The sequence below is a fragment of the Lepidothrix coronata genome, unplaced genomic scaffold (genome assembly GCF_001604755.1).
Source record: "Lepidothrix coronata isolate B3197 unplaced genomic scaffold, Lepidothrix_coronata-1.0 Scaffold4, whole genome shotgun sequence".
In the NCBI taxonomy this organism is placed as follows: Eukaryota; Metazoa; Chordata; class Aves; order Passeriformes; family Pipridae; genus Lepidothrix; species Lepidothrix coronata.
In genome coordinates this window covers 3300825-3321563 of record NW_016690184.1, presented here as the reverse complement: position 1 = coordinate 3321563, position 20739 = coordinate 3300825, and the positions used below count along the sequence as shown (strand labels likewise).

Below are 20739 nucleotides of genomic sequence, written 5' to 3'. Positions count from 1 at the left end.
TTTGTTTTTGAGAAGAGATTTAGTGGACATGGATCTGGAACAGTCTTTAATTAAACTGTTCAGATTTCAAATCTGTAAGAGCAAATGGGCTTTGTGAGTGGGATCTCATACTGCTTCATTTTTTCCTGAAAACAGTACAGGCCCATAAGCCATTTGTACCTGGTTACAAAAACCCATAAGTAGATCTTTAGAAATCATTGCCTCTTATAATATTCACTTTAGGCATAGTTTTATTTTCCTTGCCAAAATTCATGGGAACATAGTCAGATGAAACAGAACACACTAAACTTAGCTCAGCTTTTGATATTTGTTCACACTTGCATACTCCCTTGTATTAGTAGATGAATGAAAATGTAATACTAGAATACAGTCTTCTGAAATGTTGAACCTTTTTTATTTTCACTTGAAGACAAAACATGGGACCTTACTGTACTCCTACCATGCATTTAACTTTTAATTGGGATTTTAGATTTATAGTACCTTTTGTATTTAATTGGTGAGGCAGTTCTGACTTTTTAAATCTCATTTTATTTCATGAGTTATTTCAGTGTCAAGTTTAATAGGCTGTGAAAAGATACTGTACAGTAATTGCCTGTAATGATCATGTAAGCTTTCAAAAGCAAATTGTCAGAACAATTGTGTGAACACTGAACTGCTGGAAGTGTACCAAAAAAAGTGGAAGTGTAGCAAAATGGAAAAGTATCGGACAAACATAGAAGAAAAACTCTTATGGATATCTGGAAGTTCCTAAGCCATATAAACTGGCTATAAAATTGGAAACAAAAACAAACAAAGAACTCTAAATGAATTTGGAGTTATAATACCATGGTTGCTTTTTGATTTTATCCAGAAAGACAAGTGGGTTCAAGGACTAGCTTTAATTCTGGCCTGGCAGCTTTGTTGACTTTTTTTTTTATGTGTGTGTTTTGTTAATGAACGGTTTACTTGAAATGGAAAACACAGTTTTTGGTTTTTAAGCTGAGCCATGAACTAAATTCACCAATCTCCCATTGAGAGGAAATAAGACTGTGTGAGATCATGTTTTATTTAATAATGATTTAACTGAATCATTTTTGAAGATACATGTCACTGGCATTAATGTTTGTCCCCAGAAGCTAGTATTTTGAACTTGTGCAATTCTATCTGTACATGTAGATACTTGAATTGTAAGTCTCCTGCAGTTACTTATTTCATTTAGTAGCTTCATTATTCTATGTTTTAGAATGTTTTCTGTTGTAATTAAGAAAACCACATAACCCTTGCATTAACACTGTATGCACTACTTCCAAAGGGATTCACAGGACCTGATGGCTCACGTGGAGCCCCAGGACCAAAAGGACAGAAGGTAAGAACAAAATTATGCATGAAATTATGGATTTTTTTTAAAGCAGGATTTCTGTTTGTTTCTATGCAACTAATAATATGCTGGAGTCTTTCTGACAATATTAAAATATCTACAGAGTACAGGCCCTTTTCACACAGTACAAAGCAGCTTCCATTCCCCCAGTCAGCAGCAAGGAATGGTGATATTACATTGGTGGCATTAAGGCTGAGCATTTTCGGTAGTAGTGAGGCTCTTTTAGTCTTGTATTGTAATTATGTAACTGTAATATGCAGTGAAACCTGACTTCATCAGCAATCATACAAATGAAATATAGATCAGAAGTCAGAGTGATCAGAAACCAGCATGTTTGAATTTTTTTGGGGTAGGGGAAACAAAAGCCCTGAGGCTGTATCTTTTTAATACTGAGAAAGTATTTCCTTTGTATCAAGTCTTACTGAAACCAACATAGCATTAATGAAGTGAATAATACTTGCAGACTATGTCCACTAAATATAGAAAAGATCCCCAAAAGATAACAAAATTTTCCTGTATGTTTTTTACCAAACTTTATGGCTAATGACTCTTGAAAAACTGATTTTTTTGTCTTTTAAAGGGTGAACCAGGACTGCCAGGTGCTCGTGGACTTCCAGTAAGTAATATGTTTAGTATATGAAGAAGATTTTTACAACTTAAATATTAATATGAAGGATTCTTACCACTAAATGTAGTGAAGAAAAGTCAAAAACTATTTCTGAGGTTTCAAAAAACTCATAAGTTATTAAAGTAGTACTTCAAGGAACCTTTTTGTCTTTATATCTAAGTGTGCAAATATTATGTTTGGTTTGTATGCTATAGAAAAGAGCGTGTGTGATGTGGTCCCAAGTTTTAGACTTACACCATTATTTTCCATTTCTTTGTGAAAATGCTATAGAGACAAGAATGCCCATGTTTCATTTGCATAGTCTACAGTTATTCCTGTTTTCAGCTCCTTGCCATGTGTTTAAATGGGATCACTGAAGTCTAAATGCTGTATAAGATGCCCTCGGCAGTTCTGAAAACAAGACAAAATATGAGAAAGGACACACAAAGAGTACTGTGCCAGTTGGGTGCAGATGGGTTTAACATCCACTTTTGGAGTTGAAAATAATTTTGAACTTTAGGAATTTTACAGGTTGAAGAAGTGAGTGATGAATAGCATGTAGAAATTTAGACTAGGTAGAAACCTCAAGGAATATGAGTAATGGAACAAGATGACTGACATAAATTGTAATAGGGCTGCACATAATGTGATTAAAAATTAGATTCATATTGGAAAAATGATTTAAATTAAATAGAAGAGGCATTGTATTCCAGTATACCACTCCTTGTATATTTGAGTTTTTGACCCTATCCTATTAACACTCATTAAATTTATGATTAACAATCATTTCGATATTTGGCCAGAGAGAAAACGATAAAGTTATTCTTGAAGTTGTTACATTATAGACATGTTAAAATTTAAGATTAATCACTCTGTGGACATTTTACTTTAATTTTCATGGATGGAGTTTCTTACCTGAAAATCTAGAACATAGGTAATACTTTTATAATGGTGTTTGTAAATATATAGACTCAATATATGAGTGAAATTTAGTCACAGAAAATAGTAGAACTGAGGTAGCTTCTAGGTAGACTGAAACCTTTACATTTTTCTGTTAGGGACTTGAGGTTTTCAGTTTGTTTATTCTAATTTTTTTGCTGTCACATATTAGTGGAAATAATTTCTGGGTTGTATGCAATGCATTATAAAATGTGAAGCTACAGTGAAGAGGTAGTTTAACTCTGTCAGGTATGTTATGGGAAAAAATGAATAGAGAGATGGAGCACATTGGGATTGTTTAGCCTGGAAAAGAGAAGGCTTTGGATTGACCTAATTGCAACCTTCCAGTACCTAAAGAGAGCCTTCAAGAAAGATGGAGAGGGACTTTTTACAAGGGCATGTAGTGATAGGACAAAGGGGAAATCGCTTTAAACTGAAAGAGAGTAGATTAGGATTAGATATCAGAAGAAATTCTTTACTGTGAGAGTGGTGAGGCACTGGAACTGGTTGCCCAGACAAGTTGTGGATGCCTAATCCCTGGAAGTGTTCAAGGCCAAGTTAAATGGGGCACTGAGCAGCCTCATCTAGTGAAAGGTGTCCCTGCCCATGGCATTGGAACTAGAAGGTCCCTTCCAAACCAAGCCATTCTATGATTCTATGACTGGAAAAAACAGGGAAATAAAGCTCAATTACAGAAATACTTGGTTAAAATACTGTAGTATTTTAGCCTGTCAACTGAAATAAAAACTGACTTGGGGAAAACATACATGATTTTAGCTCCCCATTAACAGACTAACATGAGAATGAAAAATTTTAGAGCCTCCAGAAAAAGTATGTATATAAAATATGTATGAAGAGGGTTAATTTCAATTTTGAGGAAGAGATGCTACTTTGAGAAAGCAGAAAACTGGACCAATTTGTCAAGATAGAATGCTGATTCTGTTCAGAGCAGCAGTTCTTTTGTCACATGATATTTTGAGACTATAAAAGCAATAAATATGCTAAGATTTTGGACCATTGTTCAAAGCTGAGTGATTTTTGTTTGCCCTGAGAATCTCAACCTTAAGGCAATAATGCTTCGATGAACCTCAGTAGGGATTTCTTTTGGAGTTGTCCTACTTCTGCTTAATAAGCAGCTGAAGCTTGTATTTTAAGGTGAATGTGCAGGAATATTTATAATGAGGAAGTGAGAAGTCTTATTTCTTTAAAGAAAAAAAAGTTGGATATACTTAGTCACTTCATGACTAAGTACTGTTAATAAATACTAATAAGTACCCTTGTACTTACTAAAGTTAAGATTAATCCTTAGACCTCACATGTTAGGAAGAAGCCTAGTGTTTGATTTTGTAGCTCCATGATTGTTAACATATGCATGCTGAATCCATATGGAAAGATTAATGCTCAAAATAAATCTCTTAGGAAAGCTTGTATAAATGCAGTTTTCCCTTTGATGAATGACTGTAAGCTACTGAAGAAATCACACAGTTATGGAAGATTCTCAAAATGACCAGCACTTGTCATCTCACCTCTAGGGAGATTAAACCTAATAACAACAACAACAACAACAACAAAACCAAAACAAAAAACCCCAAACCCCCAAAAAGGTAGAAGTGGTCGTGCTGGAGTGTGATGGTCCTAATTTTCGGATACAGAGACTTTTGGAGCAGCTTTTACTACAAACGTGAAGCAATGGGGTTGTTTAACCTTTGGAGGTCTTTTGTTTGCTCCATGAGACCTCATTTACTAGAAACATATTGAGCAATCTGCATATTAACTGCATGATTAGCTGAGTGTTGAGGTGTAATTATGCACTGCTTTGAATTCAGCCAGTGGCCTTTCACAAACGGAGTAGTCCCTGGATGGTTATCCAAAGAGTTCATTTCTCACAAAATCCCCTTGCTTAAGTTGTTAAAATGCTTAGTGCAAACAGAAAACCAGAAGCCTTGGCTGCAACATTAATTAGTTTTTAATTATTATCAGTGTTTTCAAGCTCATCCACTGGAATTTATTAGCCAAGTTAGGACTTCAGGTTAACTTCTGGAAAGAATATTAAGGATGTAATGTTTTATACGCAGCATTTGCTTTTCTGCTTTTGTCACTTTTTCTTCCCCAGAATGTATCCTGGCAATCTTCAGTTACCATCTTTTACTTTCCCTTTCCTTTTTCTTTTTCCTACTTCATTTCTCAGGTAGCTGTGTTAAATATTTCACAGAATATTCTGGGTTGGAAGGGGCCCACAAGGATTATTGAGTCCAACTCTTAAGTGAATGGCCCATATAGGGATCGAAGCCACAACCTTGATCATTTAGTTTTAATTTATTCTTTGTCTCATCTGTTGGGCAGATAATGTTTCAAATGACAGGTTTACAAAATTCGTAGAATAATTCTGATTAATTCAAGCAATTTTTTTCAGAAGTAATTTAAATATGCTGATATCTCTGATCTAATCCTGGTAAATGGACCTGCATGTATTGCACTCTTCAGTCCATTCTCTCTGTTAAGTTCCCTCAAACTTTTCTATGAGCTGATAAATTTCTAGTGGTTTATCCATCTGGAATATGGATAGGATTGTGTGTATTTAGTGACAGAGAATTTGAAAATATTTTAAGGTCTACTAAAACACAGTATCCAGCACAGGGTACACATACAAATACTAATATTTGACTCTTTGTGGTGAGTGGCAGTGGTACTTAGCAGACCTGCAGGGTAAGTGTCTCTGAGCAGGTGATTGCAGACTTTGGATTACTACCCATGTCCCTGCACTCCATGTGCTCCGTGGGTCAGATGAGCATCTCCAAAGTAGGCAGCAAGGATCTGGGGATGTAAGGCTGCAGTCCCAGGTTCTGTGGAGAGGCTTTCTCTTTAGGACACAGACAAAGGCAGGAACATGGGCAGCTGGTTGGGATCATGAACTGCTTTGTGTATGTCCTTACTGACTGATTGCACTGCAGCTCTAAGCTTTGCAACTGGGTCTATTTCATGGCAAGAAGGGTGGAGTAGCTGTGTGAGGGGGAGGCATGGGTTGCTGAGGGAGAGCCCCTGCTTCTTAGAGTCCTAATTAGTAAGCTGAAGAGATGCAGTGGAGTGGGCAGACGAAGGGACAGGCTTCTCCTGGGCTGCTATGTGGGCTGGACACAATAGCTCTAGCTGCTTCTTTTGGTATCGTTGGCCTTCTCTGCCACTGTTTAGGGGCATGTTAGGAAAGGGTACTCCAGTGAGAACCTGCAAGTAGTTGATTTCCTTCTTTCAGAGGCAGGTGATATTATAATATTGGATATGTGATGCAGTGAAAGTCTGATTTGTATAGTCAAATATAGACGTGTATACTGTAACGAATTGCAGCAAGGAAGTGTAAAGTAATAGCAAAGGGATTATGGAGGTTATGCAAACTTACTTTCTGCTGTAATGGTTAAAATGGAATGACCCTGATAAATGCTTGAAATATTCCCTGCATTGTACCAAGTTTTGTAAAGGCAGCTTTACAAATACAATCCTGGCTTGATATTCAGTGGTTTTTAAAGCTGCATTTAGTCCAGGTGGTTTATTACATCAAATCTCAAGATTTCAATGTGTTTAGGATTTTTTATGTTAGTGTTTCACATGTATCGTTGACACTGTTCTCCATAAAATTTTACGTTTGCTTTAATAATGCAAGACTGAGGGATCAGTTTTCTTAGAGGGAGTGTATTGTCCAAATAGGCAGAAGTATCTTGGACGCTTCTCACTAAAGTGATTCAGATCAATACTGATGGAAAATGTAAACAGGAGCAGTTTGGTGTTCTTTCTGATTACCAAAAAGCACTAGTTTAGTGGATTTAGACCTCAGGGAAGCACTGGGGCAAAAAAGTTCTCTCTTATTATCAATTTAAATACATTGTTAGAAGGAAATGATTGTAGCATAGATATGTTCATCATTGTACTTGATAATTAGCTAAACCCAAAGGCTTTAATGTCTTCATTCCTTTGTTGGAGTATATGTGTAATTAAATGCTACTGTAAGGCAACTTAATCAGTAATTTAATTTTTCACCTGATATTGGTTACTTAATTAAAAAAATTATATTTAGCATCAGCTGAATAAGTTTTGAAAATGATTTTGCAGAATCAAACAACAGGGAGGTTTTATATCTTTTAATCCCAAATATTCTGTTCTTACCTAAAGCTTGAATAGGTTTGGAATCCTCTCCACATTTCTGACCTTTTTTCATATTTCACAGGGCAAGGGGCTTCTTGGACCACCTGTAAGTTCATTCTTGCAATTAATAAATATACTGTTTAACTACTTAAATATTCAATAAAGCTATTATACTGTAATAAAAAGTAATTCAGTGAAAATAGAGACTTTTTTTAATCCAGATGTTCTATGTCTGTTATGTATGTTTTCTTCAGCTACCACTAAGGTTGCACTGGTCTGTCATATATGGGGCAAGAATATTGGAGTCTGAAGGCATAGTTTGTTGAGAGGATTATACATTCTCACTCCTTGGATGCTTGTTACATAGGTATTGTATGATTTAAAAATACTATTTACTTTGGTTGTTTTAGGGTCCAGCTGGTGCAGCGGGACTTCCTGGGGAAGTAGGTCGTGCTGGTCCCCCTGTAAGTACTCCTATGTTTGCTGAAAATATAGATTTATTCAATTGCTAGAAGTTATTTAAAGAAAAAAGGAATAATTACTGGGCCATGTAAACACTATTTGGGCTATTAACAGCACTTTCAAATGTATTTTTTTTTTCATGATCAGGCCAGGGCCACTGACCTACTAACTGGTAGAAGAAAGATTGTGTTTGGAGCTCGTCAGAAATAAGGAACAATGAATAGACCAATGTCAGGGCCACCTGTTAGGTTAGGATGAAATGATTCATGGAGTGTCCTATACTCTACTTTGCCTCATTCAAGGAAAGCTAAAATCAAAAAGCAAACCTGCCAGAAATACAGGAAATGTAAAACTTACCATTACATGTAGACCTTTAACTTTTCTCCTGTTGTTTCACATATACATCACGGTACATGATCACATACAATTTCTGATTTTCATTTGCATATCAGTGAGCATGGCAATTCAGCATTTCTTCTTAGTCTCATTTATGTGTGACTCCATCTACTGACCTTACTGCTAAGCTGTGCACTCAGTTTCATCACACTGTCCCATTTTGACTCCATACTTTACCGTCAAAGTGCAAGTTGAAACCAGTTGTTATTTTCTTACTTGAAATCTGAAGCAGCATAAAAATTTTGTTTAATAAAGCCTACTTTTTAGTACATGTGTTGTGCTCAATCATGTAAATGAATTAAAAAAAGAATATTAAAAGCTACCAGTCTATTTCAGAAGATGACCCATCTTAGCTCTCTGTGCTATCTGTAGCAAGGGCAGGAACGGATACTTATGGAAGTGTACAGGCTATTTGTAGAATGGAATTTTTCTGTCATATCATTGCACGTTCTGGCAGGTGGTGGTTCAAAGGCTACCAGAATCAGAAATTGCATCCGTGATGCCTTTTTCCAGAGCTGCATGTGAGCCTGTCCTCTGCTAGTAAATCCATTTGTATGCTACGCCTCCATAACACACTGTAATAATGAGTCGCACAGTATAATTGTACATTGTATGGAAAAGAATGGCTCTATAACTCATGCATTGTGAGAATTAGTGAATAATTCTTCTATATTCATCTTGTTAATTGCACTTATTATTTAATTAGATGTAAAAAATATTATTAAAATGACGTAAGTTAAAAGTTGGTCATGACCCAAATATTATATATATTTTAATTCAGAGCATTCAGAAAAAATAATTTGCAGAGGTTCTACATTTTCTTTACTTATGCAAGCACTAGACATCAAAACTTCACAAACAGGAGAAGATTCTAAATTGTTAAATTCATCTTAGGCTCTGAAAAAGGGGATTTTCCCCTCTCTCTGCTTTAGGCACTTCTGCCAATTATTAGGATTCTTTTCCTTCAGAACTGAAGCAGCAGTTATAAGACAGAAGAGTGCATAGATGATCTTGTGGTCAGGTGTTTTAGTGTTCTAAAGCAGCTGAAAATTTGTTGGTTTTTTTGTGGCTCCTATTTCACAACATGACTGCCATTCTACTCAAAAAACTATTTTCCCATTCTACCATGGGAGTCATGTTGTAGGTTGATGTTTTAATTGGCTGCCTAGTTTGTCCTTCCATAGCCACTTAATTTCTCACTGTTGTTGTATGGTCTGAATATGTAACTACTGGTTGTCATTATTACTATCAATATATAAAAATGTTTTACCCTTTTTAAGGGAGATCCAGGAAAAAGAGGGCCACCAGGGCCACCAGGACCACCAGGTCCTCCAGTAAGTGATTATGTTTTATATGTGCTAACATCTGAATTTTGTGTTGTTGCTGCTTGAACAAAACTTCTCCTCAAGTCCTACAGCTGAATACTGAGTTTAGGGTTTCAGCAGGCTTTTGATCTTACATTTAGAAAGTAAGTTTCTAATCTCTGTGGTTATAAAAAGGTAGTTTGAAATGCAAACTGTAACTTCTGTCATGATGCCTTCGCATTTCTACAGACTGTAAATACACAGGTTTTAAACTTCCCTGTGAATAATAATATTGCTGTAAATATAGTCTTTGTCAGGTCTCACTGGTATTACTTCAGCAGAGGTAGACTTTTCTGTGTCAGGAGAAGAAAAATTTAATGTTTGTCTCATGAGACAAATATATGCTTCTAGGTGGGTTGAGTTCTTACATCTTTCTTGCAATCAGGCTTACTACTTACAAGGAACAGAAGAATGCTTTGCAGTAGTGCTTTGCTGCTCAAGGAGAATAGTTATCTTTTTTAACCTCTTGGGAGTAGGGATGTGTGTTATGCCTTTTTGTTGTGACAATTTGCCCGCCTAGAGAGATAAAACAGTTTGGCAAACACACTGGATTCTGGGTGCTGTGAAAGGCAAACTGCTGGGAAACGTGGTGTACTAACACCTTTTTAAAAGCTGTACTGTTCCTCTGCTGGGAACCTCCTCCTCCCCACTCTTTAGGGACAGACCCTAAGTTCATATGGTTTACCTATGTTTCTTGTTTTCATGGAAGTTGCCAGAGAATTGTCAGAGGCATTGTAAAAACCCACAAGTGTAGAACAGTAATTAGGAAACAAGCAGAAACAAATTCCCAATATGGCTGCTTCTATTCCTTGATGTTTTGTCCTTTTTGTGTTTCTGAAGTGCCACAGTCCCACTTCAACTAAAGACATTATGGACCCAAATACTCTCGCCTTTTTTAAAATCATTCTGTTATAAATCGAGAGCAGCTCGTTCCTTAAACTTCCCTACGCTTCTATCTGAAATGGTGTGCTCCCTCCCACTGGGCTTTAGAGAACACAGCTGCTGCTGTGAAATCATGTTTCTCCCTGTTGTGCCTCATAAGCCTCCCGTTAGCTTCCATCAAGTATTTGATTTAATATGGGGAATGGCCTTCCCTTCACTGAGTCCATCTCATTGTACACTGATGTCTAGTTTATTGCAACTGTCATCTAACAGTACTTGTGTTGTGGGAAGATTATTTTCTCTGAAAAGATGTGAATCTTTTGCTGAATGGTAATAAGGTACTGCTATTATAGAAATTGTCTTGGATTCTGTTGGAAATGTGTGGGGTTTGGTTCTATTTGATCTATATTTAATAGAAAATATGACTGAGGTAGCTTAAAAAGCAAAAAAAAATATTTCGGGGTTTTTTTTTTTTGTTTGTTTGGGTTTTTTTGTAAAAGTTGATAAAAGTTAGAGGACAGGATTTTGCAGGTACCTGCTATCCTTCGATAAAATCCTACAGTTTAGATGCTTTTTGTGTCAGAGATCCTTTGGTTGATTATACTTCTAATTCTGTCTTTAGATAGTAGTATTTTCTCTTTTGTCTAATACCTGTATTGCCTAATGAGTCAGGACTGGTTATTTCTCTTTTACTGACTTTGATTAATATAATTTAATTTAGGGAACAATTGGCCTGCAAGATGGTGACCTGTTGGTAAGATTGTTTTCCGTGTGTTTTTATGAGTAATTTCAGACAGCATTATTTAACCTATGTGGTAGTAACTGTGTGATTGCTTTTCCAGTGTCCCAATGCTTGTCCACCTGGCCGCCCAGGGCACGCTGGCTTAATGGGAATGAAGGTAAGCGAACTTGTTTGTTCAAGCATTCCTTATAGAGACGCTGTCTCAATGCACTGGGGGTGGTAATTGCTGACTTGACAGAAGGGCACTTCACTGGTAATTTCAAAAAAGGTTACATCAGTGTAGTTGCTTAGGGTTATTCAACTCTTGACTGCTAAAATAACCTCTTCTGTTGAAATCTCTTGCTGCTGCTTTAATCTTCAGGGTAAAATTTATGTGTGGTCTTAAAAGGATTAGAGTATGGGGAGGATTGCTTCGTTCACTTTCTGGATCATTTGTAGTCTGACTCCAGAAACTCTAAATATTCCCCCAAATCCTTAGTATTTTTTCCTTCTTTCTCTCTTCCTGGGAGACCTATAATGTACTAATTGAAATGAATGGGTTTTGAGTCTCATTTTAAGTAAGATTTTTTTTTTTAATGCATTCTTTACTGGCTTTTAGGAATACTGTTGGCCTGAGGAAATTTTTATGGGGTAACGTAAGAAGTACTAACTTGCCTAGAAATGCAGCCTTGTTAGATCCAGAAGCAGATATTTTTGAGCAGAGTACTTAGTATGTGCTGTTTCCTAGACAGGTGAAGAAGGTGGTGAATGGGGTTTGAGAGGGAACAACAGGATAGTTCTCAGCAGTCTGGGTCTGTTTTATAAACATGTACTTTAATTTTGAATAATATTTATTTATTTATTTATTTATTTATTTATTTGGGGTTTTTTACATTTATTTTAGGGACAAAAGGGTTCAAAAGGAGAGTCTGGTGAACCAGGAAAACAAGGTTATAAGGTAAAAATAAAAAGATGAAAAACTGCTGTTTTTTTTAGCAGGCTAATGGTAGTTTAGCCTCTTCTTCAAAAAACATATTGCACTTTGTTAGAACTATTAATTTTTTTAATAGAATGCATGAAGTGATACCATACATCATAATGCTCCAGAGTAACTGAAGGCACATCTCTATTCTTTATTCACTTGTACTCTGTATTTATTATGATGCAGAAGTCATACTCATCTTGATTTTTACTTTGATGATTTAATTTAATTATTATGGAAATCATGGCAATAACTGAAGTTAAATTTATTAATTGAAAAACTTTCAAACATTTAAATGCACAAAAATTCTGTGGACTTACCAAGTTAATAGTTCTGTGGCACAGAGGAGTAGTTCTGTGAAGAATAAGAGAGAAAAATACATTTGAGAGGGAAAGGACACAGTGTAAGTTCACAAGCAAAGAATGATGGTAACTAGAGAGGCCAAATCCAATTCAGCTTGAAAACTGAAAAGTGAACTTTCAAGGTGTTTCATTTGAATTAACCTTGTTATATAACCTTCATAGAATCATAGAATGGTTTGGAAGGGGACCTTGAAGGTCATCTAGTTCCAACCTCCCTGCTCTGGGCAGGGACACCTTCCACTAGACCAGGTTCCTCTGCCCTTGAACACCTCCAGGGATGGGACATCCACAACTTCTCTGGGAAATATTTGTATGAAAAATTCAGAAGATTTGCACTGCCTTGGCCCATGCTTCAATGCTGGAGGGAAAAGCATCAGAGAAAAGTTTTTTAAAAAAACCCTGCACTCTATTCCTAAGCCTATTAAAAAGATTACTGATTTATTATAAACAGCTTGCCTTTTTTTTGGGTGGGGGAGGATGTTGAGCGTTGTCTTATCCCTTTTTACAAATTAAACTGCAATATGTACTGTTGTTCCATTACCGTGCACTATCATTGTATGAAAGAGGTCACTATCTAATCAAAGAGGGGGTTTGCCAGATAAGGCATTTTTCCACTTTAATTTTCAAAAAATTCTGAAGTGCAATGTGGTATTGTGATGCAGATCTACTAGCATATTCTGTACATTCACATGCATGAAAATACCTTCACTGCACTTTTAATCTAAAAGAACAGGAAAACCTAAAGAGATTAATGTCAAGAAAATATGGAATGACAGATTAAGAGTAAAATACAATTATTCTTTATATTGAGGTTTCTTTGAAATTACCCTGTTGACTAATAGTTGAATGGCATGTGAACCTGAACAAGTATCTGTCTGAGGAAGTAGCGTGACTTCGTTTGGATTTCTTTCAAGCAGGACATGGTGACAGAAAACTCTAAGGAGCAGATGCACCTTGTATGGTGAGAGAGCAATATGCATGGTATGGATTACCTACAGATGTATTCCTTTGGCTTTCCCAGGGTGAAGAAGGGGATCAAGGACCCATCGGTGAAGTGGGAGCTCAAGGCCCTCCAGTAAAGTATTTCCTCTTAAATAGTGTTACTTATTTGCTTCAGTATGTCATATCCTTATTCCTTACTATTGTAAGAAAACAGATATTATAAAATCTCCATACATCTTTCACTTTATTGTGCCATGTTTTCTATGAATAAAAGTAGAATTATTTAAGTCTCTCCAAAAAGCTACATCATCGCTCGGCACAAAGCTCCATATGGTTCTATGGAAAGGTTAATTTTAAAAACTATTTCATGTCCTGAATTTTGTGTTGTGCTTAGATGGTGAAAATAATTGGATTTCTTTTCTTGGCCTTTCTTTGCATAATTTTGATGACTCTGACTTCATCCTTGCAAAGCTAATGTTTATTTGAAATACGATCAATTGTAAAATTCAGACTTAGCTAAGAGAATGAAGTAGCCTTGAGGATGAGGATGAGTAGCCAACTTGGGGATGAAGTAGCAATCACAGCATACCTCTGATTTTGGAGTTATTTTCTTGTCCTGTTTTACTGTGCTCAGTTCTGGCACGTACCTCCTCAGCTTGTTCCTTCTGCGAAGCTGTTATGGTTTCCGCAGCTGAAAAGAGCTAGTGAAAATAATAAACGGGTCATCTAAGTAAGAGAAACAGGCATAACCACTTTTAATTTCTATAGTCTATTTTCTGATTGGGTCTTATGATTTTTTCTTAGATGTAAAACTATTTAATGCCATTGATGGCCACATGTGATATTATACAGCAGCTTACCTCGATGCATGTGACATCCAAATCCTAAATTACAAAATTCTCTATGAACATAAACATAAAACAACATAAACTTCTGGATTATGACTAGAGAAAGATAAAGAAAGCACAGGCTAAGTAAAGGAAAGTGTGCATTCCTTCTTATGTTTGATCCTGAAAAACTATCCCTGGGACTGTGGTGCAGACAAAGCACTTGCATAAGAGCCAGCTTCTGCTGTCTTAAAGGCTTGTAGGGACCAATTAATTTAACTCAGTTTGGTAAAGTTCTTCAATCACCATGAAATAACACTGTGGAATTAAAAACCAATTAAAGATTGCCTTTTCTTTTTTTTTTTTTAAAAGCATTACTCACAACATTTCACTGTATCACCAGTTGTTGACCTTACAAACAAGCTTTAAAATAATTGTTTTTTATTAAAACATAGGATTCATAATATGCAGAAAGCGGTGTCAGACAGACAACCTACGGAAAAGAGGATGCTTTAGAGGCACAGATGGAGAGGCTGTATATTCCATTCTGTTTTCTTTTATGTTTTTTACCTGAATGAATGGAATCCTTGTTGGGCTGCTGTTGTCACTGATGAGTTATCATGATTTTTCTCATGTTTTGGGTTGAGAAGGCATTAACTATTCTGTGCAAGACTCCATGTAACTTTGTTAGTAGCAAGTAAAGGCTGCCAGTGTAGAGTCTGGTCCAAGGAGTAGGTTTGCCTACGCTGCGCTGAAGTGCCTGTAGCTATTTCATTAACACAGTTGTAGTGGGTTCTTCTTGTTGCAGAACAAACATATTATGGCTGAGAGTTTGGTCTCTGCAGGGAGGAGACATCTCATGTAGTTTCAGTCTCTCAGGAAAAGGAAGAAATTGAAGCCAAATTTCCCATGAGACTGTATTTTGAAGGGAAGTGATGATAGTTATGGTACATCCTGCTGCACCAGGATGTCTACTGAGTTCAGTCTCTCAGGTATGGTGGGCATATAAACTTAGCACTTGTAGTCTCAAAAACCTTGCCCTGTTTTGTTTGCCTCTGGAGTTCTATAGAGTCTGAAGGTACCTTTCTCCTGAATCTGTCCTATACCCCATTAAGTCAACTTAGCACTTTTGCAAATCTGGCCTTCATGTGTTCCTCTCACACAAGTTGCATGGCAAGATTGCTTCAACTCTGTGGTAACCAAGAAAAGAAATTAGTGGTTTTTTTCAGCCCTTATGGTTTTATATTTATCTTTTATATTTATTTTATATCTATATTTTTTATTTGTGGTTTTCTAATTCAGCCAGATAGCTTTTTATTATTTTTTAAATTATAAATTAGTAAAATATCACATTACCTGTAAATTAAATATTCTAATAACAGCAACAGCTGGATTTCTCCTTTTATACTAGGAAAATAGTAAAATAAGCATAAAGCAAGCATGTAGAACTCTTGAGTCTTCTGTCTGAAAACTAGGGCAGTTCTGAAGAAAACATTTAAGCATAACTTGAATATACTTTTCTTTCTCAGGGTATCCTAGGTATCAGAGGTATAACTGGTATAATGGGACCTAAAGGTACCAAAGTAAGTATTAACCTTTCTTTGCATAAAATGGCCTATATTAAAAAAATGTACACCCCTGAAAGTTTTTAAAGCTTATTTAAGCTTCTCCTTTTTTCCCCCTTCATTTTCTCACTCCTGCCAACTGTATTTCCATAGCTACTGTACTTCTTGTTAGGAAGAAGGCAGCTTGTTTGTTCTGCTTAGTAAGAGGGCATGTACTTTTCACATCTTTACCCTTGGATTTATAGTACTTATGCATGTGTGCAAGTATGTAGTAAGCAAGATAGCAAGTTACAACAGTTATAAACTACAGCATGTTTGATTTAAAGCTAAAATTTATTAAGTAGTGCCTCCTTGATTTGCATCTTCTTAATGCCTTTTGCTTCTATCATCCCATTTTTTGCCAGGATTTTTTGTTGAGAGTTCGTTCTTTTTCCATTCTTTCTGTCTTTAACGTATCTTTGTCTTAAATTCCTGCCAGGGAATTAATGTTTTTGTAATGTCATGACTTTGCTGGGTAATTTTTCCCCTGTTCATCAAAGTATTTCTAACTGCTATTTCAAAATTGACTGTTACCTTTCTAGTCTTGTGATATTGCTAAATCTCTATGGTAAAAATTTCTGGAAGGAGTAGAATGGAGACAATTCTGCCATTGTCTCCATGTTTCCAGAACTGAAATCATAGAAACCTTATCTTGTGATTGTCTGTCCTCAGATACATCAAATTTCTCCTGATTATGAATTTTTTCATGAGTGATCCTTCCTAACCTCTTGGACAGATTTGCTAAGCTATTACTATCTTACTTTGCTTTTTTGTCTTTTCATTCTTCATAGTTATTTGCCTACATTTTTGTGCTGCTTTGTCTATTCAAAATATTTACTACATCTGTTTGACAAAGGAATTCCACTTTTCTCTAAATCTTCTTTAAAATATTTTTTCTCTCCGTTTAAATTTACTCACAGGGTAGTGATTGCATTGTTTCCTTGAAACATATGAGATAAAAATAGCTGCACTGCACTTGATGCTTTCTTTTCACATTTTGATGATATTCTATTATGTGGTGAAAGATGTAGTATTATTAGGGAAAACACAGACATTTTCTGAAGTATTGTGTGAAGATCTACTCCTCAATTCCAATATGGTCTTTTAGAGAATGATCTGAATGTAATTTTTTGACTGATATTTTTCTTTATTTAAAAAATATTTGCTTGCATAACTCCATAAAAAACAAGATAGATTAAGAAAAAAATTTACCTTTTCTTTTTTTTTTTTTTTATTGGAACTATAAACCCCTCAGCTGTAGAGAATTTGCAGCTCCCAGCAAACCAGATGGATGCTTAAGTTGTTTGTGTTCCAGCAGTTCATTTTAATGTCTTGTGTTATCTACTTGTTTTGTAGGGAGCTCGTGGGCTTGATGGTGATCCTGGTCCCCAAGGTCTTCCTGGTGCACCTGTAAGTAGAGTGTATGTTAGCCAAACACTCCCCAGTTAGACACTAAGTCCTGAAACTTTGTGGCTGTGAATCAAAAAAGCCTCTGATTAATCCAATTCTATTAATTTCCCATAGGTGAATAAATGTTATTACAGTGATATCAAGTCAATAATCTCTTAATATCCCCAAAGAATTGTGAGGTAGATGAACCCATTTTAACTTCTTAGTATGTTATGGTTACCTCTTCCTTCTGAGTCTTACTGTCTATTAGGGTGACTTGGAATTTTCCAGGTATAAAGCTGGAACAAGGTATAAACCTGTAAAGGGCAATTTGTGCCCTTTGGTGTTTTGTTGGAAGGGTTTTTTTGCGTGTGTGTGTTTTGTTTGGGCTTGGGGTTTATTTCGAGTGGGGTATTTTTGCTTGTTTGTTGTTTCTAAATTCTTCCCTGCTTCCATAGCTGGAATTTAGGCTTGGAATAGCCAGTAACTCTATGAGTTAAATAAGCAAGTGCAACATCCTTTGCTTAGACACTCCTGAAATCCCAAGGGATGGCTTGAGCTGTGTTTTTTTAAAATTTATCTGTCAGCTGCAGTTTTAAGAAACTGCATTTTTAAATGTAATATGAATTTGAGATGTCTGCTTTAACTGAGCCTGAATTGTACATATTGATTTTCTGAGAGTCTTAGCTAATAATTACATGGAAATGTATTATGGTTTTATTTCTAAAACAAGTTTTTTTCTGTAGGGAGATCAAGGACAGAGAGGTCCCCTAGGAGAGATGGGTCCAAAGGGAGAAAGGGTGAGCACAGACAAATTTTGACTCCTGTTGACTTGCAAACATTGGTTACTTAATAGCATATAAACTTATAGTATATTTGGTAGTCTCAAAGTAATATGTAACTGAATGTTGACATTCTTTTCATCTGTAATTTCAATGTGTTTAATTTTTAAAAATTTTTATTATTATTATTAGGGCCCTCAAGGTACAAGAGGAATAAATGGTCTCCCTGGGCCAAAAGGAGAGTCTGTATGTATATTTAATTTCTTCATTTGCTTCGTGTGATGCTAATTTGAATATTGGTGCTTGGGCAAAATCTCTCCAAAAATACATCAATTTTTTTTTCTTTTTTTCTTTTTTCAAGGGCTTACCAGGAGTTGATGGCCGAGAAGGGATCCCTGGAATGCCTGGAGCAAAAGTAAGGCACAGCTGGCATATGTCAGAGCTTTGGTAGTGCCCTAGATTTGTTCATTCCCTAGTGGCTGCTGACTGTGGCTTTATGCATGTTATTAGGGTAATTGAATGAAGTTTCCCATACTACAGATCCAAAAGTATTCCAACTTTGTGTTCCAGAAATCAAATTTTCCCTTATGTTTGATTTGCATAAAGTACAACTTAAAATGTTTTACAGGGTGAACCAGGAAAACCTGGAGCTCCAGGTGATACAGGGCTTCAGGGACTGCCAGTAAGTATCAGATATTTTATCTTTGCAAGGCAGGTTCAGTTTAAAGCACAGAAAGGCCATGTATAGGTTAATTTGATGCTGATATTGGAGTGATTTAAGTGAAAATCTAAGCAAAAGACCCAGGGAGAGTATGTGTAATGCAAGGGGAAATTCTACTATATGTATTCAAAACTTTTGCACAAAAGCCTAGAGCTCCTTATGGTGCCACCGTGAGGGACTTCATCTCACCAAACATTTGTGGCCACTATGCAACTCTTCTCGCGTTTCTCATATCTGAGACCCTGTGGATATTATGGTGTGACCCCACAATTAGAGCTGGTCTCATTGTATTGCCAAATGAGGGTCCAAATGGGGCCAAACCGCTTTCCAGGCCAAGCAGGAAAAGCTGACCTGCTAGTCCAACACACCTGAGGTGAACAATCATCTTTTGATATTCTGCTGGCTCAGAACATCTGGAATGCATCACACACATACTTTTGGGGAAGGGAGGGGGAACACAAGGGACAGGCACTGGAATTTTCTTGTATATCCCCTGTGGTGAACTTATAGGGAATCAGTAGCACTTTATGTACTCTTTTAGAAGGTAATCCTTGTGCATTAACTAAGTTTGAAAACTGTGCCAACTGTCAAAAGCTATATAGAAATCTGTTTAAAACACTATGCTGTCGGAGTAATTGCTGTGAGGATGTAGTGAAGGAGCTGTGTTAAAACAGAACTGGAAGTAAATTTTTAATACTAAGTGAACTCTTCAGCTTGAAAGAAAATTTGATAAAAGCATACCTGCTATGAACTGTTGCACAGAAATGAGGAGGGAATTAAATGCGTACTAAAAGTATCTGTTAAACTGTACCTCCAGCCTCAGCATATGGGGACCAACAATCTATTTCCAGTCTAAGCCAGCAAAAGTCACAATTCCTCACTTTTCCATGCTCCTTTTGCAATTTTTGAAGACAGAATAATACTCTTTATCTGTTACTTTGTAAACAAAAAGAATTCAAGCTTGGTCTGTTATTGGATAAAAAAGCTTCAATATCAAGTGAAAGGATTAGAAATACTCAGACATGAGAAAGATGTTATTTAACACCATTTCCAACCCCCTTAAAAACAAATAAATATAAATGCTATTTCTTTCAGGGTTTACCAGGGTCTCCAGGTGTGAAAGGTATTGCTGGCCCAAAGGTAAAACGTCTTGAGTACTGACTTTCTTATAATACTGTATTTGTGCTTATGAAGTTCTAAAGTATTCAGTGAGATTGTATGAACTTCCTCTTGTGGTAAGAGACAAGCCTTTGCTGAAGGAATTAAATATATTTTTAAATCAACTCTAGTCCTGTGCATTTTCATGATTCTTGTGATAATTGGTGTGGTTTTCATGATTCCAGACATGAAATACTACCTAAACAAGGCCATTTCCTTTTTAATTTGTGGCAGTCATTGCTAGAGGAGGCATGTGACATGGCTACCTCACTACAGTTGAAATGACGGATCTTGTAATAAAAATAATATTTATAGCTGCCCTAAGTTGATTAAATCACAGAGATTGTTATCTCTATTTAGGTACCACCAAACTGCAGCATCAATTCCAATTAAGCTTAAAAAGGTGTTGTATGAATGAGAGTATGGAATGTTTCAGACAATAGTGTTTGAGTTTAGTTGTAAGTAATAGAAAAAGAAAACTAGATTGAGACATGAATTTTGTCTGAAATTACATAGAATAATATTGCCTTCTGTGATTTGAGAGCAGCAATCAAATCTGTTTGGGATTCGTCAACATGTAAACAACAAAGGAACTGAAATGTGACTTTTGAAAAATTAAATCGAAGGAATAAGGTGAAAGTTGAAAGAAAACCAAAATAGAAGTGGAAGTTAAAAAATTAATACAGGCTGGGGTTTTTTTTAGACGTTATTGCTTTGCTTATTTTAATTTTTTATTTTAAAATGGAACAGCAAAACGTTGGCTTTCTAATATTTTTCATCTTCTGTCCAACAGGGTAATAGAGGTCCTCCTGGGGTGCCAGGGTTGATGGGAAATTCAGGTAAACAGGTAAAATTGTTAATCTTATTCAAAAGATCTAGAAAAATGAAATTTTTTTTTACATTGTGCAAAAAAATTACTTTTCAAATTTGTTGCATTTCAAATTTGTTCCCCAAAACAGGGTCAACGGGGCCCAGAGGGAGAAGCAGGTCCAACGGGACCCCGGGGACCACCAGTAAGTATGGATTAAATTTTTAATTGAGAGTATGCAATATTGCAGTGTCTCAAGTTAGGGTTGCTGAAGCTATCCATGAGGTAAAATTATTATTCAG

General features: G+C 36.1%; 1 protein-coding gene across 1 annotated transcript in view; it reads left to right on the top strand.

The window, feature by feature from the left end:
* COL9A1 (collagen type IX alpha 1 chain) overlaps positions 1 to 20739 on the top strand; it is a 65342-nt gene that overhangs the window by 20932 nt on the left and 23671 nt on the right. The window contains exons 11-28 of the mRNA XM_017824083.1: positions 1292 to 1345; positions 1938 to 1973; positions 7120 to 7143; positions 7448 to 7501; positions 9176 to 9229; positions 10863 to 10895; positions 10984 to 11040; positions 11767 to 11820; positions 13228 to 13281; positions 15505 to 15558; positions 16936 to 16989; positions 17715 to 17768; positions 17943 to 17996; positions 18112 to 18165; positions 18379 to 18432; positions 19567 to 19611; positions 20423 to 20476; positions 20589 to 20642. Of these exons, the coding sequence (XP_017679572.1) occupies positions 1292 to 1345; positions 1938 to 1973; positions 7120 to 7143; positions 7448 to 7501; positions 9176 to 9229; positions 10863 to 10895; positions 10984 to 11040; positions 11767 to 11820; positions 13228 to 13281; positions 15505 to 15558; positions 16936 to 16989; positions 17715 to 17768; positions 17943 to 17996; positions 18112 to 18165; positions 18379 to 18432; positions 19567 to 19611; positions 20423 to 20476; positions 20589 to 20642 (897 nt within the window). The remainder of the gene's footprint in view (positions 1 to 1291; positions 1346 to 1937; positions 1974 to 7119; positions 7144 to 7447; positions 7502 to 9175; positions 9230 to 10862; positions 10896 to 10983; positions 11041 to 11766; positions 11821 to 13227; positions 13282 to 15504; positions 15559 to 16935; positions 16990 to 17714; positions 17769 to 17942; positions 17997 to 18111; positions 18166 to 18378; positions 18433 to 19566; positions 19612 to 20422; positions 20477 to 20588; positions 20643 to 20739) is intronic.